The 18,869-nt window shown below is 35.4% G+C and overlaps 1 protein-coding gene across 2 annotated transcripts in view; it reads right to left on the bottom strand.

Moving 5' to 3' along the window:
• Window positions 1–18,869, bottom strand: part of LOC123717610 (pseudouridine-5'-phosphate glycosidase) — a 165,688-nt gene that overhangs the window by 123,104 nt on the left and 23,715 nt on the right. For both annotated transcript variants that reach the window (XM_045673686.1, XM_045673687.1), the window contains exons 3-7: window positions 12,435–12,657; window positions 5,808–5,941; window positions 4,706–4,907; window positions 2,942–3,073; window positions 1,338–1,525 (exon numbers count right to left, since the gene is read on the bottom strand). In XM_045673686.1, coding sequence (XP_045529642.1) covers window positions 1,338–1,525; window positions 2,942–3,073; window positions 4,706–4,907; window positions 5,808–5,941; window positions 12,435–12,657 — 879 coding nt within the window. The remainder of the gene's footprint in view (window positions 1–1,337; window positions 1,526–2,941; window positions 3,074–4,705; window positions 4,908–5,807; window positions 5,942–12,434; window positions 12,658–18,869) is intronic.

Genomic DNA, 18,869 nt, shown 5'->3' with positions numbered 1-18,869 from the left:
GTTTTGGGTTTAAGGCGAGCCGGTTTCCTCACGATGTTTTCCTTCACCGTTCGAGCTAATGTTAAATGCGCACATAGAAAGAAAATCCATTGGTACACAGCCGGGGATCTAACCTACGACCTCAGGGATGAGAGACGCACGATAGGCCGAGAACAAATTTAAATTAAATTAAAACTTGCACTCGAACTGGGAATCGAAACCCTCACCGCAGCAGTCACATACAAAGACCGCTAGGCTATGAGGCCCTTCGATGAAGCCACTGCACTAAAAAGTTTATCCCCTTTATTTAGAAATCTCCCCATTCAGAGAGTATTGTATTTATTCTGCTTACAAATTGTGTCGGTACCCCCAATTTTTTGTCTTGCCAACGCAGACCGTAGTCTCCCGTTGGCCCACGTAATAACAAAGTCTATTAAATAAACAAATCTAATTTGAGTTAGATAACGTCATAATTAAGTTTCAAAATTTGACATTTATTTTGATATCCCACCTCACATAATAAGTTTCTGATATTTGGTCATGGACACAGAATAAAATAAAGAGTTGAGAAAAACACTTTTTGTACGGATTAAAGCTATGTATTATTATTAAAACTTATAGTTATTTAAATAATTCTAAATTTTATGGTATGGTCACAGTCGCGAGTTGCCTTTGAGAAACGCTGTTCATAAGTATAAAAGTCGTTTCAAAGCTTCGTAAGTCTGAAATCTGGATCGTTGGAAGCACAGATAAAAGAAGGACCAAGTGGAATAAGAAAAAGAGGCACCTATTCTATATACTATTATTCCTACTTCCTTCTAACACAGAAGTGTGAAGTAGGATAGTAAGAAAAATATATAAATGTGTGCGTGTACTATATACGTAAGAAGTGAAACTTCTTTAAAACCTAATTTTTCGAGAAATTATCCACTATATGCAACTTTACAAAAATTGGTTAAATCAAGTTAAATTAGTTAAAGTTTAACAAAAGGCTTTAGTTATCTATCATAGCAAAAATACAAATAATACAATTATTTCATTTTACCTTATTACTACTAAGATTAATATTTCATCAATTGTAATAGAATTATTACTATCATTGCTATCGTTATTATATATTTTTTTATTAATGGCTTCGAATCCCTTCGAATCAACCGAAAAATGTGACGTTTTTTTTTACAATGCCGACTAAGAAGTTTCACTTCAAAAACATAACAAATCTAAGTTGTATATTCTACTTTTGTAATGGAATCGAAAATGAAACGGCCTTTTTATTGTTATTAAAGTCTGGATCAGAAGTTGGTTGCCTCGATCAGTTTGTCTGCAAAACCTCATCCGCAACCTAAAACTTCACTTACCTGTATCTTCTCCTCCGTAATTCTATAGGTCCTGTCCACATTCGCGCCCCCAATCACCAGAACATCACTCATGTGACGACACGAAGTGTGGAGCCTCCGCGATTGGATTGGAGCGTTGATTCTCAATTTCTGGTAATGTATGGAGATGTCAGCACCCACCTTAGCGTTGTTCTTTATTAGGGCGATATCTGTTTATGGTTTTAGAAAATAATTGTACTTTCCGAATTTAATTTAAGGAAAATGGTAATAATACTGTAAGATATATAAGATATTGTAGAAGATTTCAAGAAACGCCCTTGTGCTAGTCGTGGGAAGAGACTATTTCCGTTAGAGCCATGCTCGCCAAAACAGAGCGAGCTGAGCTGAAGGCCCTACAGGTCAAACGCTGTGTATAAGCCAAATTATTAATTTCAATTCGTCCAAAAAAGGGACTTTTAAAAGTCAATATTACAATTTAAAAGAACAAATTCAAATGGTTGTTTCCTTTCCGTCTTTCTAATATAGCCTAGTCAAGGAGTTGAACAGCCTCGACTTTCAGGTGATGGTGGAGCCTGTGTTCGTACGTTCACTACATTAAGGTTCCAATGGTCGAATGTACCAGGGAGCAAAAATGTTGGTGATAACAACCTACTAAGGGTAGTAGGAATAGTGTTGGGAATTGAAAACGCCTGATATTTGGATTTAGAGCATAATTATAATTAAGAACTTCATTAAGTTAAAAGGTGCTTAGTAAGCGGAACTTAGCAGAGGTCACGTGCTAGAATTAGGGCCATGGACTTTTTTGACCTGTATTGACAGAATAATTCTATATTTATATTATAATAGGTGACCCGGCAAACGTCGTTTTGCGATGTATATTATTTTCAGGAAACATTTTTTTAATTCAATACAAATAACCTATCTACTATAATGAAACATATGAGGTTGATAATAGAGAGGTGACAATTAGGGGTTGTATGTATTTTTGTATGCTGCATCATAAAAAATAAAAACGAAAATAATTGTCTAAAAAAAATTGGGCTGGACACCCGTTTTCACTTAGCAGTTTGATAGATAGTAGCCGATTCTCAGACTTACTGAATATGCAATAAAAGTTCATAAACATCGTTCGAGCCGTTTCGGAGTAGTATAGCAACGAACATTGTGATACGAGAATTTTATATATATAGAGATGATATCACAACAATCATAAATACAATAGAGTAAGAGAGAAAACTAAATAAATAACAAAAGATTATGTATTAACCAACCAAATATATAATAAAAATGTATATCTTTTAGTAGCTGACTATTAAAAAACAACCAGCAGCGCTACAACCTATCTTCAGATTCCTGTATCTGTTTTGGAATAGAGTAGGAAAATAGGTGATCAGGATTCTGTGCCTGACACACGACTGACTTTTTGGGTATATGGCTTTACGGTTTCCTTATCATACGCACAAACACAGAAGTCCAGGGCACACCCGTAATTTGGTCTCACGACCACGGATGAGAGTCGCACACAACAGTGCTCCGAGAGCAGCCGGTTTTGAAGAATTGCACATTTTTTGCCATCCATGGCGTCAACTTTCACTCAGGTACAAACCCCAGGTTAAAAAGGATACTTGTATTCAATGATGCACCACCCGTGGCTGCAGAAACCGCAGCCAGTAGAAATGGTGTTATCTCCTTTCCACGAACGCCTTTGTCATTTGCATTTCTTAATGCATTTGATATCGCTGTGCCTATTTTCTTTTCTGCAAAAAAATATACTAGATTATAATATTGGAAATGTCGGATTCCATCGCTGGTTTGTGATTGTCTCTAGAACGTTCTATTATAAGTAGGTGCACAGGTGGCTTGCTAATAGACTGTAATATGTGTGTTTAAATTTATATGGAAATGTCAAAAATATCTATATGGGCATGCATGTATTATTAGCAAACTAAATATATGGGTGAGATGTAAGAACCTAACAATCCGACGGATCGCTAAGCTCTAGAGACGTACCGTAACACATGAATATTGAATATATTAATAAGTACGGGATATCCGTACTAAGAGTAGGTAACAGACGGAGCCCTACGGATAGGGCCAAAGGTTCAACGGCTGGTGGGATTATTTTAAAGCTATCAGGCTGGCTCACCACGATAATTAAAGGATTGAAGTCTTCGCCACTTTGAGAGGAACCGAGAAATGAATAAGACAGAGCAATATTCAAATCTTGAATATTGCAATTATTTCCGTTGTTTTTTAGTTTTATTTTATTTATTACCACTACGTTGCATTACAATATAAAAATTTAACATAATTAAACGAAAAGAGCGGCGTTATCGCTTTTCAACCACTGTTTTGTCTGATAATAACTATATGTAAGATGTATTTTTGCACTTCTTGCATTATCTTATTTTATTTTTTTCCCACAGAGGTTGCCCTGAAGAGATCGCTTGAAAGCGATGCAGCCACCAGTCGTCAGTTTTATATTGTAATACAACGAAGTGTTATTAAATAAAAAAAACAAATACATTATCCTTACAGTTGTAGGGATATCGCGCACCTTCATCTGTTAAAATTTAGAACAACCACGTGAGCCGTGACAGCAGTTAAAGATAATTTTCTATTAAAATATTCAATATGCGTGCGTTTCTCAGTAACACAATTGTTTAAGATTATACCAGTCCCATTATCATATAAAGAAAGACTAGATCAAGGGTAGGAATTAACTCTTAATTAATTACTATTTCTTCTTCTTTTAGTGCCTCTCAAATTCAAAACAGTCGCTTAACATAAATTAATCAATAAAGTTTTTTTTATAAATTTGACGATTATTTGAATGATCCTAATCCTTGGGATTGATTTGCACTAGTTCAAACAATTTGAATGGCTCAAAACTTGGCTAATAAAAAAAGTGGCTGTGAGCTTATTGCCAGTTCTTCTTGCCCGCTTTACGCTCTTGACTTGCGTACTGGTAGTAAATGTAAATTTAGAATCAATTTAACATCTTTTCTGTTGACGTTCATAAGTGTACTTGGTTACCTACACAACTATTATATTACATAGTTATTTTGAATTTGAGTTTGAAGCATAAATCCCATTCTTTGGTAACATATCTAACATAAGCTTAAAGGATTCAAATTCTTTACCATCCATGGCGCTTTCTTCCGGAACGGGCACAGCAACAACAATGCCAGAAGACAGGTTTGAAGCATAAATCCCATTCTCTGGTAACATATCTAACATAAGCTTAAAGGATTCAAATTCTTTACCATCCATGGCGCTTTCTTCCGGAACGGGCACAGCAACAACAATGCCAGAAGACAGGTTTGAAGCATAAATCCCATTATCTGGTAACATATCTAACATGAACTTAAAGGATTAAAATTCTTTACCATCCATGGCGCTTTCTTCCGGAACGGGCACAGCAACAACAATGCCAGAAGACAGATGTAAAGACCTCGCCGCATGTAACACACTTGCTGCGTGCTCCGCATCAACAACGTTGTATGGGGCCTCGAAGCCCGACCGTCGTGTGTAGAAGGCTGGGAACTGCTTGGACTCACCAAAAGCACAGACTGTTACACCTTGAGTTTCCTGTAAGTTAAATTATGGTCGCAAATTTCGGTCTAAGTCTGTAAGCATGTCTTTTTGGATGTCTGTTTCATTTTCAAACCAAGCCTTCCGACTGATCGCAATGTTAAATTATTTCGCATCGTATCGCAATGTTAATATAGACAATTTAACATTACGATTTTACCTAGCTTAATAGTATAAGTATTAAATTGGCGCTTATAAGTTACTACTGGTGACCCCAGAGCTGGTGCTTTCCTCGCTCAACGAATATGTGTCGCAATACAGCGAGGAAATGCCAACGTCGAAGGTCACACACACTAACACTGCCACAGGGACCACTTTTTACATTTGTTTTAATTTTCTTTTTATTCATTGAAGTGAAACTTTTTCATCGGCATTGAAATACAAATTACCGTCACATTTTTCCATTACGCGATCTTTTTTTGTCCGTACCACGGTTGATTCGAAGAGATTCGAAGCCATTAATAACAAAAATATATAATAACTATAACAATGATAATAATAAATCTATTACATTTAATGAAATTCTGTAATAATCTTAGTAGTAATAAGGTAAAATTAAATAATTGTATTCATGTCTATGATTAATCTTTTGTTAAACTTTATTTAACCAATCTCTGCGAAGTTACGTATAGTAGATCATTTTTCAAAAAATAAGATCATAAAGAAGTTTCACTTCTTACGTGTGTACACTAGTACACGCACACATTTTTTAAACTATTATTTATTATAATAGAATAGAAATATTAAATAGAACGGATTGGTATCCTCTTTTCTTGCTATATTAGGTTAGGTAGGCTGAAAAGCTACTTTCCTGGTAGAAAAGATCAGAGATCAGTGCCCAGGACGTTATCTACAACGTCTACACAGGTTACTATAGAGATCAATCTTCGTACATACCAAGTATTCAAGAGTTCTTCCAATATCTAAAATAGATTTCGCTCCACTGCAAACAACAAGTGTCTTACTCCGTCCCAGCTCGGTAAGATCAGCCGACACATCCAAGGTCTTCTCACCATCTCTATGGACTCCACCTGTAGACCAAAATGCATCGTCTTTACGCAAGTTCATTAAAATAGAACAGGAGACTTGATCAGCAGCACCTCCAAGTTTAAAACAATTATGGTACATTATATGTTTATGGCAAGGCATCTCCATCACCGCCACATCTTCTCCATCACCCTCCTTCCAAAGTTCGGGAATAGTTTCTAAAGGTTTTTAAACGTTACCGTGTGGTGGTGTATTCGCACCGTGAAGGATAATAAAGTTGGCATTCATGTTTACAACCAGAAGTGGATTTGAAATTGGTTGATTGAGTCGTGTATTTTATATCTTGAACAGAAAGGAAATCAGAGGTTTGAATCGTCGACGACCAATAACTTTCTGAGCGTCTTAATCCCTTTGTGTTGTGTATATGTGGGGATTCTCTGCATCACCTACAGCATTTACCACGGAGAGAGTTCAGAGTTGTTCGAAATAAAACCTGCAGCCGAGTTTAATCATCGGACGAATGCAGAATACAAAACACCACTATAACTCCGATGTCCGTCGTTCCATAACTGAGCGTTTTTTGCAGCGCACCACTTCCGTCTTTCAACGTGTATGGACGGCGGTATCACCTCCAAAAGAGGCGAGTATTGACACGTCACAAACTTGATAATAAACAAAACCACCTCCCGCAACTACGCTTAAGAGCTTCAACTAAACCTATCCTAAATCAGAGCCCAGAATTTGCGCTCAATATGAGGTATATTATATTTATGTTTATTTATGCCTTGGAGCCTTACCTGATGTTCCTTGATACACTCACAGTGCGAGGCAAGTGTGTTGTCTTTAAGTATGGGTACACTCTTTTTGAATGACTCTAACACGAATCATGATTCGTGCTCAGTTGTTACTTAAATCTCTTTGTGTAGTAGACACAACATGCTGTTTTAATACATACAAAACGGGATTCCCGTGCGATAAAGGCTTTTAAAGTTCTTCATAATTACAAACTATATTAATTAATTGAAATTTAATGCCATTCAAATTGAATGCTACACGTTTTATCGTGGCCATAATTTTCGATGTTGTCGTAATAATAACCTAAATGATCCAGCAAATTTTGCGAAATTTAATCGCGAGTTTAATAATAATCGTATAATTTCATGTATTTAAAATTTAAATATATTTTTTATCGACGGTTAATTTTAACCGCCGTTATGGGTGCGTGGCTGGTGGCTCACTTGATGTTAAAGATACCGCCCATGGACACTCTCAATACCACAGGGCTCGCGAGTGTAATCATGTTTCCAAGCTATAGGTGTCATTGTTTTGACACCTTCACTGATGTTTATTAAGAAACATTTAGTGTTCACTTCTTCATTATAACAGTTTTTTTTATAAAACGGGGCAAACGGGCAGCAGGCTAACCTTATGTTAAGAGACACCGCCGCCTATGGATACCTACCCCAGAGGGGTCACGAGGGCGTTGCCGGCCGGTTTAGAATTGATACGAACTTTTCTTGAAAAACCCTAAGTTGATTTTTTTTCGAAAATACTTCAGACTTCAATAAACTTATATGTTTCTATTTGGTAAAGTCATTTTTACTTTATACGCGGGTTATGTAACCTAACATTTGTTAAGTTACATATATATTAGGTCCTTACATATGAAATTGGCGTTTTGTATGGGAGGAACAAAAAGTCGAATATTTTTAAATATAATATATTTAATGAATCAAAGTATGAACCATTGTTTTCTATGCACTTTCTTCTTCACTTCTCATATGTAGTTCATTAATGCCTTTACTAAAAAAAACCAGTCGAACGGGAATCAATAAAATCTGTGAAGGCGATTTGGACTGCCCCATCAGAGTTAATTTTTTTCCCTTGCAAGAAGTTGTCCAAATTTCGAAAAAAATGGTAATCTGTTGGAGCAAGGTCCGGGGAGTACGGAGGATGTCTTAGACATTCCAATAGAAGCTCTTCTAATTTGTTAGCCGTCTGTTGTGCTGTGTGTGGTCTAGCGTTGTCGTGAAGTAGCAGTGGCGTGGAGCGATTGACCAGCCTAGGTTGTTTAGCCGCTAGTTTTTCCATCATGGTTTGCAATTACTGACAATAGACATCGGCCGTAATAGTCTGGCCAATAATCCATTTGTGAATTAAAACAGTTTTATCACTAACACCGCAGCCTGCAGCTAACTCGGACGTGGTTTGCGATGGATCCGCTTCCACAATAGCCTTCCAAACTTCATTATCAACTTGGGTCTCAGGCCGACCACGGGGCTCGTTCTACAGGTCGAAATTTCCAGAACGAAAACGTTGGAACCAAAAACGAACTGTGTTTTCTTTTGCAACAAGACCGCCATACACATCATTCACCCTTCGAGTCGTTTCCGCAGCACTAGTGCCACGGCGGAACTCGTACTCGTAAATAATGCGATACTTTTAGTTTTCCATTTTGTAAAATGAGTGACGCAAACAGAAAAAAACAAATGAATGACGGTCATCGAAGCACAAATACATGAGTATTGAAATTTGAATTTGAAATTCCTAACCAAAGAGGAGGTATTTGAGGTCAAAGTGGCCAGTACGACAAAACGCCAATATCATATGTAAGGACCTAATATTTTAGTTAGTAATTAGACGCGCAAATGTTAGCAACTGGCTTACACTTGGAGCCAATTGGTACGTCAGTTTAGTAATAAATTTGCGCTTTAGTTTTTTATACACTCATAAACTGTTATGTAACATTCTCGTTTCCGATAATGTCCAATAGGTCGACATTGCTAGCATCGCTTTGAACTAGAACCCATAAATAAAGTTGGAGTTTTTGTTTATCCAATCGCAATCCCACTAATTGTAAGTTAGCTGTTGTTTAAAATGATAATGATAAAGACAGTTAACACTTCAAGCAAAGTGTTTCATTTACTAGAACATCCATCGAACGTAGCTCGCGTCATTTAATTTATTCACAAATATGTATTTCATTTCAAATTAACATTTGTCGAATTGCTGTGAATGTTTAAGTTCTCATGATGGTTCACTCACTTCAGGGCCTCAGATTTCTGTCTGTTCTGTATCAGTGATCATTTCTAATAGTAGGCAATCCCCCTTCTGTATCTGACACACTACTCGAATTTTTGGGCAAGGGACAACGGACATCCCGTCCCCTCGCGAAGTTTTCCTTCACAGTACGAGAGAGCCTAAAATGTTTGCAAATAATAATAATTCAATATAGCGCTATGTATATAAATTGGGCTTCAGATTTCATAGTATAATATATATATAGTATTGAATATAGTATTATCTATATATATAAAAAGGAATCTCTATGTCCCTTGGTCACGGCATCACGCTTGAACGGCTGGACCGATTTCGCTAATTCTTTTTTGTTGTGTTTGTTATTGTCAGGAGAAGGTTCTCATAAAAGAAAAAATAGCCATTATCTATATATATATAAATTAATCCCTTGGCCACGGCATCACGCGTGAACGGAAGGACCGATTTCGCTAATTCTTTTTTTGTTGTGTTTGTTATTGTCAGGAGAAGGTTCTCATAAAAGAAAAAAATAAGAAAATAGCCATTATCTATATATATAAAAATTTATCCCTTGGCACCGCATCGCGCGTGAACGGCTGGACCGATTTCGCTAATTCTTTTTTGTTGTGTTTGTTATTGTCAGGAGAAGGTTCTCATAAAAGAAAAAATAGCCATTATCTATATATATATAAATTAATCCCTTGGCCACGGCATCACGCGTGAACGGAAGGACCGATTTCGCTAATTCTTTTTTGTTGTGTTTGTTATTGTCAGGAGATGTTTTTCATAAAAGAAAAAAATAAGAAAATAGCCATCGTAAATTTTTTTTCAGTGCCTAGCGCTTTTATTAATCAAACTTTTTTTAAAGGCGTGTGACATAACATTGACAAAATGCGTGCTGCAAATGTCGTCAAAGAGGACGTAAGAAGAATGAATATCGTTCAAAACAAATGCTTCAATCGGAGTTATTATATTGATAAAATACGAATAAAATAATTAAATTCGCTAATTGTTTGTGGCATTAATCTTGAATATCCATGTTTTTCACATGGCCAGTTATACCAACAAAAAAAACAAATGACGTTGTATACCATAAAGTAATTTTGTTAATTATACCAATTCGAAATCAATATTCATAGTTTAGACAGGACAACGTCTGTAGGGTCCGCTAGTATATGTATAAAAATTAATCCCTATTTCCCATAGTCACGGCATCACGCGTGAATGACTAACCGATTTCGCTAATTATTTTTTTGTTGTGTTTGTTATTGTCAGGGGAAGAAGAGGAAAGAAAAAATTAAGAAAATTACGCGGAAAATTAATAATTTGCTAACTGTTTGTGGCATTAATCTGGAAAGTCCATGTTTTGCACATAGCCAGTTATGTCGCCTATTCCCGTGTCGGAATACCAACAAAACTATTTATATACGCGCCAGAAAAACAAACAAAGAATGTTGTTTATCATAAAGCATTAGAATAATAAACAATTTGTTTAGTTAATTATACCGATTCGAAATCAATATTACTATTTACTTAAGACAGGACAACGTCGGCTCCGCTAGTGTAATAATAATAATGTATATCTGACATTTGTCATCGATTTTTGCGGTTCCAAAATGCTTCACTTCCTCGCGATGTTCGCTCACGATAGCTAGTGTTAAGTGCATTGCCGTGTTTCGAAGACGACCTCGATGAGGGTGGCGAAAAACAACGCTGATGTTCAATATATATTATATATAATATAGTTAAATGATTAACATTTGAAACTGAATTGTTCTCCAAATACAGATCATGCATACAAATGCATTTATGTTCCCGTAAAGGTCGCATTTGGAATTCAGTAAATGCGAGCGATGTCGTTAATTGAAGTCGCACATGCACTATCGGCCAGAAGATATTCACTGTATCTAATTAATTTTGACATTGACAGGTACCGCTTGATGTAATATTGTGGAATACAGTTATCTAATCTGTAGGATTGCTTAATGGCACTGTAATAATTATTCATTTGTTTGACGGCTCCGAATTGCTGTTTTGTAATAAATATTTAAAAGACTTATAGTAGAATAAATATTGATGTCTTCTATAAAACCGTATTATGCCGTATATCACTTTGCTCTGTTATCAATAGTTTCGCTATATAATGATATTTATGGTTTTCCTATGGACCTTTTTTTTAATTCTATATATCCTAGTGGCGGTTAGTTTATTGCCAGTTCTTCTCTTCCGATCTTTGCCGTTGATGTGAGAACTGGCAGTAAATGTAAAACTAGAAGAATTGTATGTACATTTCCTTATTTGATGTTCTTAAGAGCACATTTTTTTACCTATATGAATAAATGATTTTATTTTGCTTAATGTTTTTCTTTATAATTTTACCCAAGTAATCCGTTTTAGTTGGTTGCAGGGATTCGAGGGGAGATTTTTTTGAATAATTTAACGTCCTATCCAACTCATGAGTTCGCAAAAGATGCGTAACTAAGCGGACCGAGGAAGCCTTTCAGCCATAATGCTGATGAAATCTGGAATAATTACTTATTAGGAGAATTACCTGGATTTTTTTTTGTGTTGTAATGATTTAAAAACATTTTTAAATACATAATATTAATTTAAATATAAAAAACTAAAATGAATTCTAAAGTTCATGATTATTAATTGTCAATCGAATAGGCAAGTAGGTAATCAGCCTCCTGTCGTGTCTAACACTCGCCGCCGAGAGTTTCCTAAAGAGGTTTTCTTTCACCGGTTTCTCAAAAATATATTGAATTTTGCCATACGGGAGTCAATCTTATTCTAAAACTGGTTATCTCACGATGTTTTCCTTTACGCATAGGGTAAATTCAGAGTGTTTACAAGCTTAGAGTCGATAACACACTTGCTTATCGTTTATATACGTATCATACCGATTAGTTGCCATGGAAACAGGAAATCCCCTAATATAAGCCGTAGATAATATTTTGTTTACGAGTTACACTGTTGTTTTGACTTTATATTGAAAATACGTGTGAGAATTTAGGAATACAATTATCAACACAACAAATTAGAACGTTTTTAAGGCATTTCTTGCCACATGTGGGACTAGCTGCCCCAACTATTCCCGAACCCATTCCACTAAAAGGTCTTCAAGAATCTTCAAGCACGCACACCCGAGCCTTCTAGCATTAAAAGTATCAATGGGCGATGCCCTTTTACATCAGATGAGCCTATTACCCCATTTGGCCCATGTTCAGTAAAAAATTCAAGTATTTCCGAACCTATTTGACTTAGGGATCTTTAAATAAAGAACGTACCAATGATGAAAAGGCTGGCAATGCAATTGCGAGCCTTCAGACAGTGTAAGTATCAACGGGCAGCGGTATCACTTAACATCAGGATACTGCTCCTCTTAACCTCTTTCCCGTTTGACCCAATTGCATGGCTATGTACTCCTTGCTATAAAAATAATATTATAACTATTTTTATTTTGACGTAACCATAATATATTAATTAGAAAACTCATACCAATCCCTCCAGTGACGAAAACTGGAATATCTGCCAGTTCAGCAGATATAATAGTTCCGGCAACAGTGGTGGCGCCATCTTGTTTACCAGCCACCACCATCGCAAGATCTCTCCTCGAGGCCTTTATTACGTCTTTGGCTTGAGCCAGATATTCCAACTGAGTTCTGGTTAAGCCAATTGTCAATTGTCCCTTGAGAATTGCGATTGTTGCTGGCACCGCGCCCTGGATGAAGAAAAACTTGAGTTAAGATGAGGATTCAGCAGTTACACAGTTTGTTTTTTTGAGGTTAAATATATTTAAAAAAATGAGTGCGTGGTTAGTACAGACGTAAGAAGTGAAACTTCTTTATGACCTTATTTTAAGAAAAATGATCTACTATATGCAACTTTACAAAAATTGGTTAAAAAAGTTAATAACATAAAGTTTAACAAAATTGCATTAATTGTAATAGATTTATTACTATCATTGTTATCGTTATTATATATATTTGTTATTAATGGCTTCGAATCGACCGTGGTAGGGATAAGAAAAAGATGGCGCTTAACCGAACAATGTGACGGTAAATATTTTCCCAACGTCGATAAAGAAGTTTCACTTCAATTACAAATGTAAAAAAGGCGTATTCGTTGCCTCTATACTTTTCAATCTCTTTGTAAATAAATTACGAAGCAACTTCTATTTACCCGCGCCATTTTGATTGATTCTATATTTATATTACAATCTATTTCGTATGTAATTCCGTTGCCAAGCAATAAGCAATAACGCAAGCGATCTTAACGATCTTAAACTATTTTCTAAATTTGAATCAAATCTGTTTAACTGTTTGGTCACAATAGTGTTATTTCGTCTTTTAAAACAAACAACATATTGACATAGAGACGTTGCGTTTTGTTACGCTGTTGTGCGAAAAGAAGGGAAATATCTATCTAGTTGTACTACTATCCCCTGCCTTGTATTGCAGTGTTGCCAGATCAGAGGATTTTCCTTTAGATCCAGTGGTTTCTCAACCGAGTTAGGGGCAGAATAGAGGAAAATAATATTTGGGGGGTTTTTATCACGCCAAATATAGATTTTTTGATATTGTATATCACGTTCCAGATTTTGGAACTAAATTGAAATACAAACATATCGTAAGAATAAGATCCGTGTGGTTAACCTTAAATTCGTTTAATAAAAAACCGAATAAAACTTGAATCCATTTTCTATTACACTTTGTGTAATGCCTTTCATTTCCCCACAATCCCAACATGACCGCTAAAAGAATTGCGCGATGGCTCATGTCACCATTCGCTTGGTGTGGGCATCCTATGGGATATCTGGGGGGAAATCGAATTAGTATAGGGGTACATCGCCGAGACCATCTGGTAATACTGACTTATTGACCTCGCAGTCGATTTGTCGCTGTGACATAAATTAGTTATGAAATTTGTACACGCGCATTTGTTTATCCCTTTTGCGCGCGTAATCTTAAGTCTTTAGAGAAAAAAGTTGTGATTTGTAAAACCCAATCTGAATTAATAAGTGATGAGATAATAGTGGCAGTAGCTTGAAAACCAATAAACAATAGGTACAAATTAATTTGAATTAATTGCCAACAAGAATTTTCTTACACATCACTCAAAGTAAACCGTAAATGTCACAAAAAGGAGTAAGTTTCTTAAAGGGGCTCTCCATGGGCAACACTTTTAATGAAATATATAGCTACGTCATTATCCCTATGTCCCGAAGTTGCAAAAAAACATATTTCTGCAAGCAACAGTATCTGGCTCATTATTCTGTCTTTACACGATCTACATACATGGCTTGGCTTGTACTTAAAACCAAAATATACAAACAAACACAAACGAAGCTCAAACTCGGCAAACTTCACATAGCATGAAAATGAAGCCCACTTAAAGCAAGACAACAATAATATGACTGTCAAACATTGCAGTATTTCCGTTTGCTTAGCGATCGTTTCAGCTATACTACTGGGACATTAATTAGACATACAAAAAATATACTTTTTCGTAAAAAAATGGCTCATTTGAAGGTTAACAATATCAAAGTTTTTTTGTTCCTGTTTAGTTTTGTCTTATTAACTGTGTATAACATGTATTTTTGCACTTGTTGCCTATCTTATGTAATTTAATACATTTTCTTTTCTTTACTCACAGTGGTTGCCTGGAAGACATCGCTCGAAAGCGATAAGGCCGCCAGTTGCCCTCCATTTGATTTAATTATATTCAATTTTTTTATATTGTAATGTAACGAAGTGTTAATAAGTAATAAATAAAAGTTTTTTTACTTTACTGTATAAAGCTTAATATGGAATAATTCAAAAGTGAATTTTATTCTAAAGACGGGCAGGTTGTAGTTTAAAAAGAACTACGTGATAAAATAATAATTTATGTACATAAAATTATTAAGATTTGAACATAAGTAAACTTGGCCATAATATTTACGTCCGGTCGTTCCTAACTGAGTTTGCGGCGTCTAGTATGAATGAATATACAATGGTGTTAGATTTATTGACTCATTTTAAGTCAATTTGTTTGTATGAAAAAATGGGTTTCTAAATTTTGTTTTTTATATAATAGGGCTTAAACGAGCTTGCGGGACGCCTAAAAAGAGCAGTCATCGCAGCCCATAGACACCCGTTTTTAGTGGGTGCGTTGCCGGCCTCTGAGGGAGGAGTACAGTGAACAGTTGGAGGTCGTATCTCTCAGGGAAGACTCCCACCGGTAGTCGACTCCACAGTTCGCTAGTTCGCAAAAGAAAATGCCTTGTGAAACGAACTGTGGAATATTTCCCGCCATCAAGGTGATGTTGGTGAAATTTAGAAGGAATACGTTTCGTACGGTGCTGAAACTAGGCAGGAGGGATCACCCCATACAATTCTTCAGAACACTCACCGTAGTACACTTTATAGAAAATGTTAAACGAAAATTATTTACCTTTTTTCTTGAACTTTTACTTTAATATACATAATGTATCTGATATCTTTTAAGTAGAAAATACAACAATTGTTTGTTAGGTAAGACTTTATTAGGTTAAATTTGTACTTTATTTGACTAAAAGACTTGTATCCATAGTCATGAAAAAACGTTCAATCGAAAATCAGTTTGGTATTCTGTGCATGTCACACATTATAAGTAATTCGCCCGTATTAACATTGTGATAGAGTTATACAGGAATTTAGTCATATCAGTTGCAATATATGGCCTATGTAAACGGATACCTCAAGAGCCTCAATCGATTATTAGATTCGGTGTTTAATCTGATCCCTATGACACAGTGTTTATAGCAAGCTTTAGACTAATCTACATATATTCGTGAATATTATACGTCTTAAAGAATGGAAGAACTTGAAATTTTATGTATTTTTTTAATAGGAAACTTACAATTACACATCCATATTATTTATTTATTAACACTTCGTTACATTACAATATTTTTAAAAAATTAACAGAATTAAATCAAAAGGAGGGCAACTGGCGGCCTTATCGCTTTCGAGTGATCTCTTCCAGGCAACCACTGTGAGTAAAGAAAAAATATAAATATATTAAATTACATAAGATCAAGCAAGAAGTGCGAAAATACATGTTATACACAGTTATTAAGACAAAACTAAACAGGAACAAAATAAACAAACTAAACTAAAACGATGATACATTATATTATAAAAGAAAACACTTACACAATATACAAAGCCAAATCAGATTCCATTGATAAACAGACACTAATAAATGAATGGATAAAAAATCTGAAATTAAACATTAAACACAACTGAATATTTGAAAGGAAAAACTAAAAACTTAAACTACTGATAAATAAAGCCAAGGTAACAACTTCTTAAAATATTTCAGATCTCTTTGGTAAGGGAGAATGTCAACATCTTAACAATTTGTGTTATAGTTAGATAAATCCCGAAAAATTGGCGAATTACGTAGATCATTCGTGATCTTACGAAGCATATGGAACAATTGTGTATATATATTGTTGCTAAACTATTGTATAGATATACTTGTACTATGAATTTATTCAAATATACATTAAGACTGCCTTACACAGGCATGGCGGCTCCCTCAAAGTTGGTGCATAGTGATTCCAAAGCACGACCTTTAGCGTCGAGAGGAGAGTAACTTGAGCAATCCACTAGACCAACACTGCTAGAAGAGTGCTGAAAAGTGCACGACTCACGAACAGTATACGAAGGCAACAATAATGAAACTATAAGGAAGCTGTGTAGTCATGACAGGCATATGCAAGACAAATAATATTATTCGTTTCGAGTATAGTCTGTCATTTCGCGTCTCAATCATAATTTGCGCTGATTGTTGTTGTACCAGTAACATATCTATTAATTGCTAATCTAAGTTTCTTTATTAATGAAATGTAGACTGTGTATAAATTATGTTGTCCTGTTTACGCTTTAACATGTCTATTTTACTGTTTAGATTTCTGCCGAACTACAACACGACAAATCTAACTGGATAAACTAAAATAAAGACAAAAAGATAGTATTGGAATGGAGCAAAGACAATATTGGCACCATTCATATACACAGACATGGGCGATTAGTGCATTGCTAAGAAATATGAAGATAAAATGAATTACTGAGAAAGAATAAGAAATTCAAGACCATATATTACACTTATACTTCAAGACGTATTAACGTAAAAAAATATATATTTACATATTTAAAGACTTCTACAAACATATATTAGTCACCTATTCACACTTTATAATAAGCGTATGCAGAAAGTACAATTATGTTTACGCAACATATTTAGACACCCAAATACATTATTTATTATTTACGTCTAGACATATAGCAGAGCCATTACTTAATTTTAACACCAAACGCCTTCTTCTTGTACCATAGCAAAATTATTTAACGATTAAGTGTTAAAGTTAGTTAAAAAACGTTTTATGACGCGGGGGGAAAAACGCACTTAATAAATAATTGCATTGTTCAGCACATTCTAAAATACGCGAACTATTTTAAAATGTTTTCATTTTGGTTTTTATTTAAATTTTATTATTTTTAAGATGCTTTCAACATTATTGAACGTTAGTAAAATTAATTATTTTCATAATAACGGATAACAGCGACATGAAGACGGTTGAGGACGCGGAACCAATACAACAGACGGGTATACGGTCATCGAACACGAGTGAAGATTTCAACAAAGGCCACAACCTGCTTCCACAACGCACCGCAACACCTGTCTACGAGACGCTGCAGCTGTACCAGCCTTTGCAGACTTTGTGAGGCGCCAGTATGTTCAGATTTCATTTGAACATTGACCAACTGCTGATACGGCTCACGTGTGTTCCAAGTATTATTAGATGAAGAGTAATTTTGTTATATTTTATTCGAATATTGATCAATTGCTGACACGACACGTGTGTTCCAAATATGTTAAATGTGTTAATAGCTGAAGGTGCGCAATACACCAACAGCTCACTAAAATAATATTATGTATGTGTGAATAGGTGTAAGTAGTATTTAAGATATTGTCTTTGAACAATTAATCAGATTTGAATATTGCTCTGTCGTATTCATTTCTCGCTTCCTCTCAAAGTGGCGAAGACTTAATTATCGTGGTGAGCCTGCCCGATAGCTTTGAGATAATCCCACCACCTCGAACCGTTGATCCTACCCGTAGGGCTCCGTCTGTGACCTTAGGTCTCTTGGTGCAGACATCCCGTACTTATTTATATATTCACTATTTATGTGTTAGGGTACGTCTGTAGGTCTCAGGTCTCCCTAGGATTCTTAGGTTCTAACATCTCACCCTCTCATATATTTAGTCATCTAGTGCAGTTTGCTCATACATACTTTACAAATACTATACAGATACTCCTGACATTCAATAGATATAAAGATTATACACACACTTCACACTCCACTAGCTAGCAAGCTGTACATTCACTGTCTCCCTTTCGTATTTTTATAGATCAATTCTACTAGTATTTCATCTGAAATTAATATCATAGATGAAGTATTTGTTTAGGTGGTTGCTATGTTTCTTAGCATATTAGCATGTTTCTATTTTGGTTTAGGTGAATTCCATTACAAAGTGTTGAAACATTGTGCACCTGGCTTTGTTATCCATTATAAAATTATTAAAATATACAATGGTGATTTATGTAAACACTGAGATATACGTTTTTGAAGTTAGTGAGAAATGTCGTGTGCACATTATATTAAAAATGACTCTAGTATGTCAGAAACGTTTTGAGATTGTACTGGTGGTGAATGGTCGGACTTGAATTCGTGTATGCGTTGATGTTAGTTATTTTGCACTATGTATTTGGGTGTTGTTCCCACGAGAATGTAAGTGCGTGATCGTATTTCACCATGCCTCCTGCTGATGTCATGTGGAACATGGTGTTATGGTTGCAGCTCCTTACAAACGTTGTGTAATACAAAAAAAAAACTTGGC

Source organism: Pieris brassicae, chromosome 13 (genome assembly GCF_905147105.1).
Source record: "Pieris brassicae chromosome 13, ilPieBrab1.1, whole genome shotgun sequence".
NCBI lineage: Eukaryota > Metazoa > Arthropoda > Insecta > Lepidoptera > Pieridae > Pieris > Pieris brassicae.
Note: the sequence above shows the minus strand (reverse complement) of the source record. Positions and strands in the feature narration are given on the sequence as shown.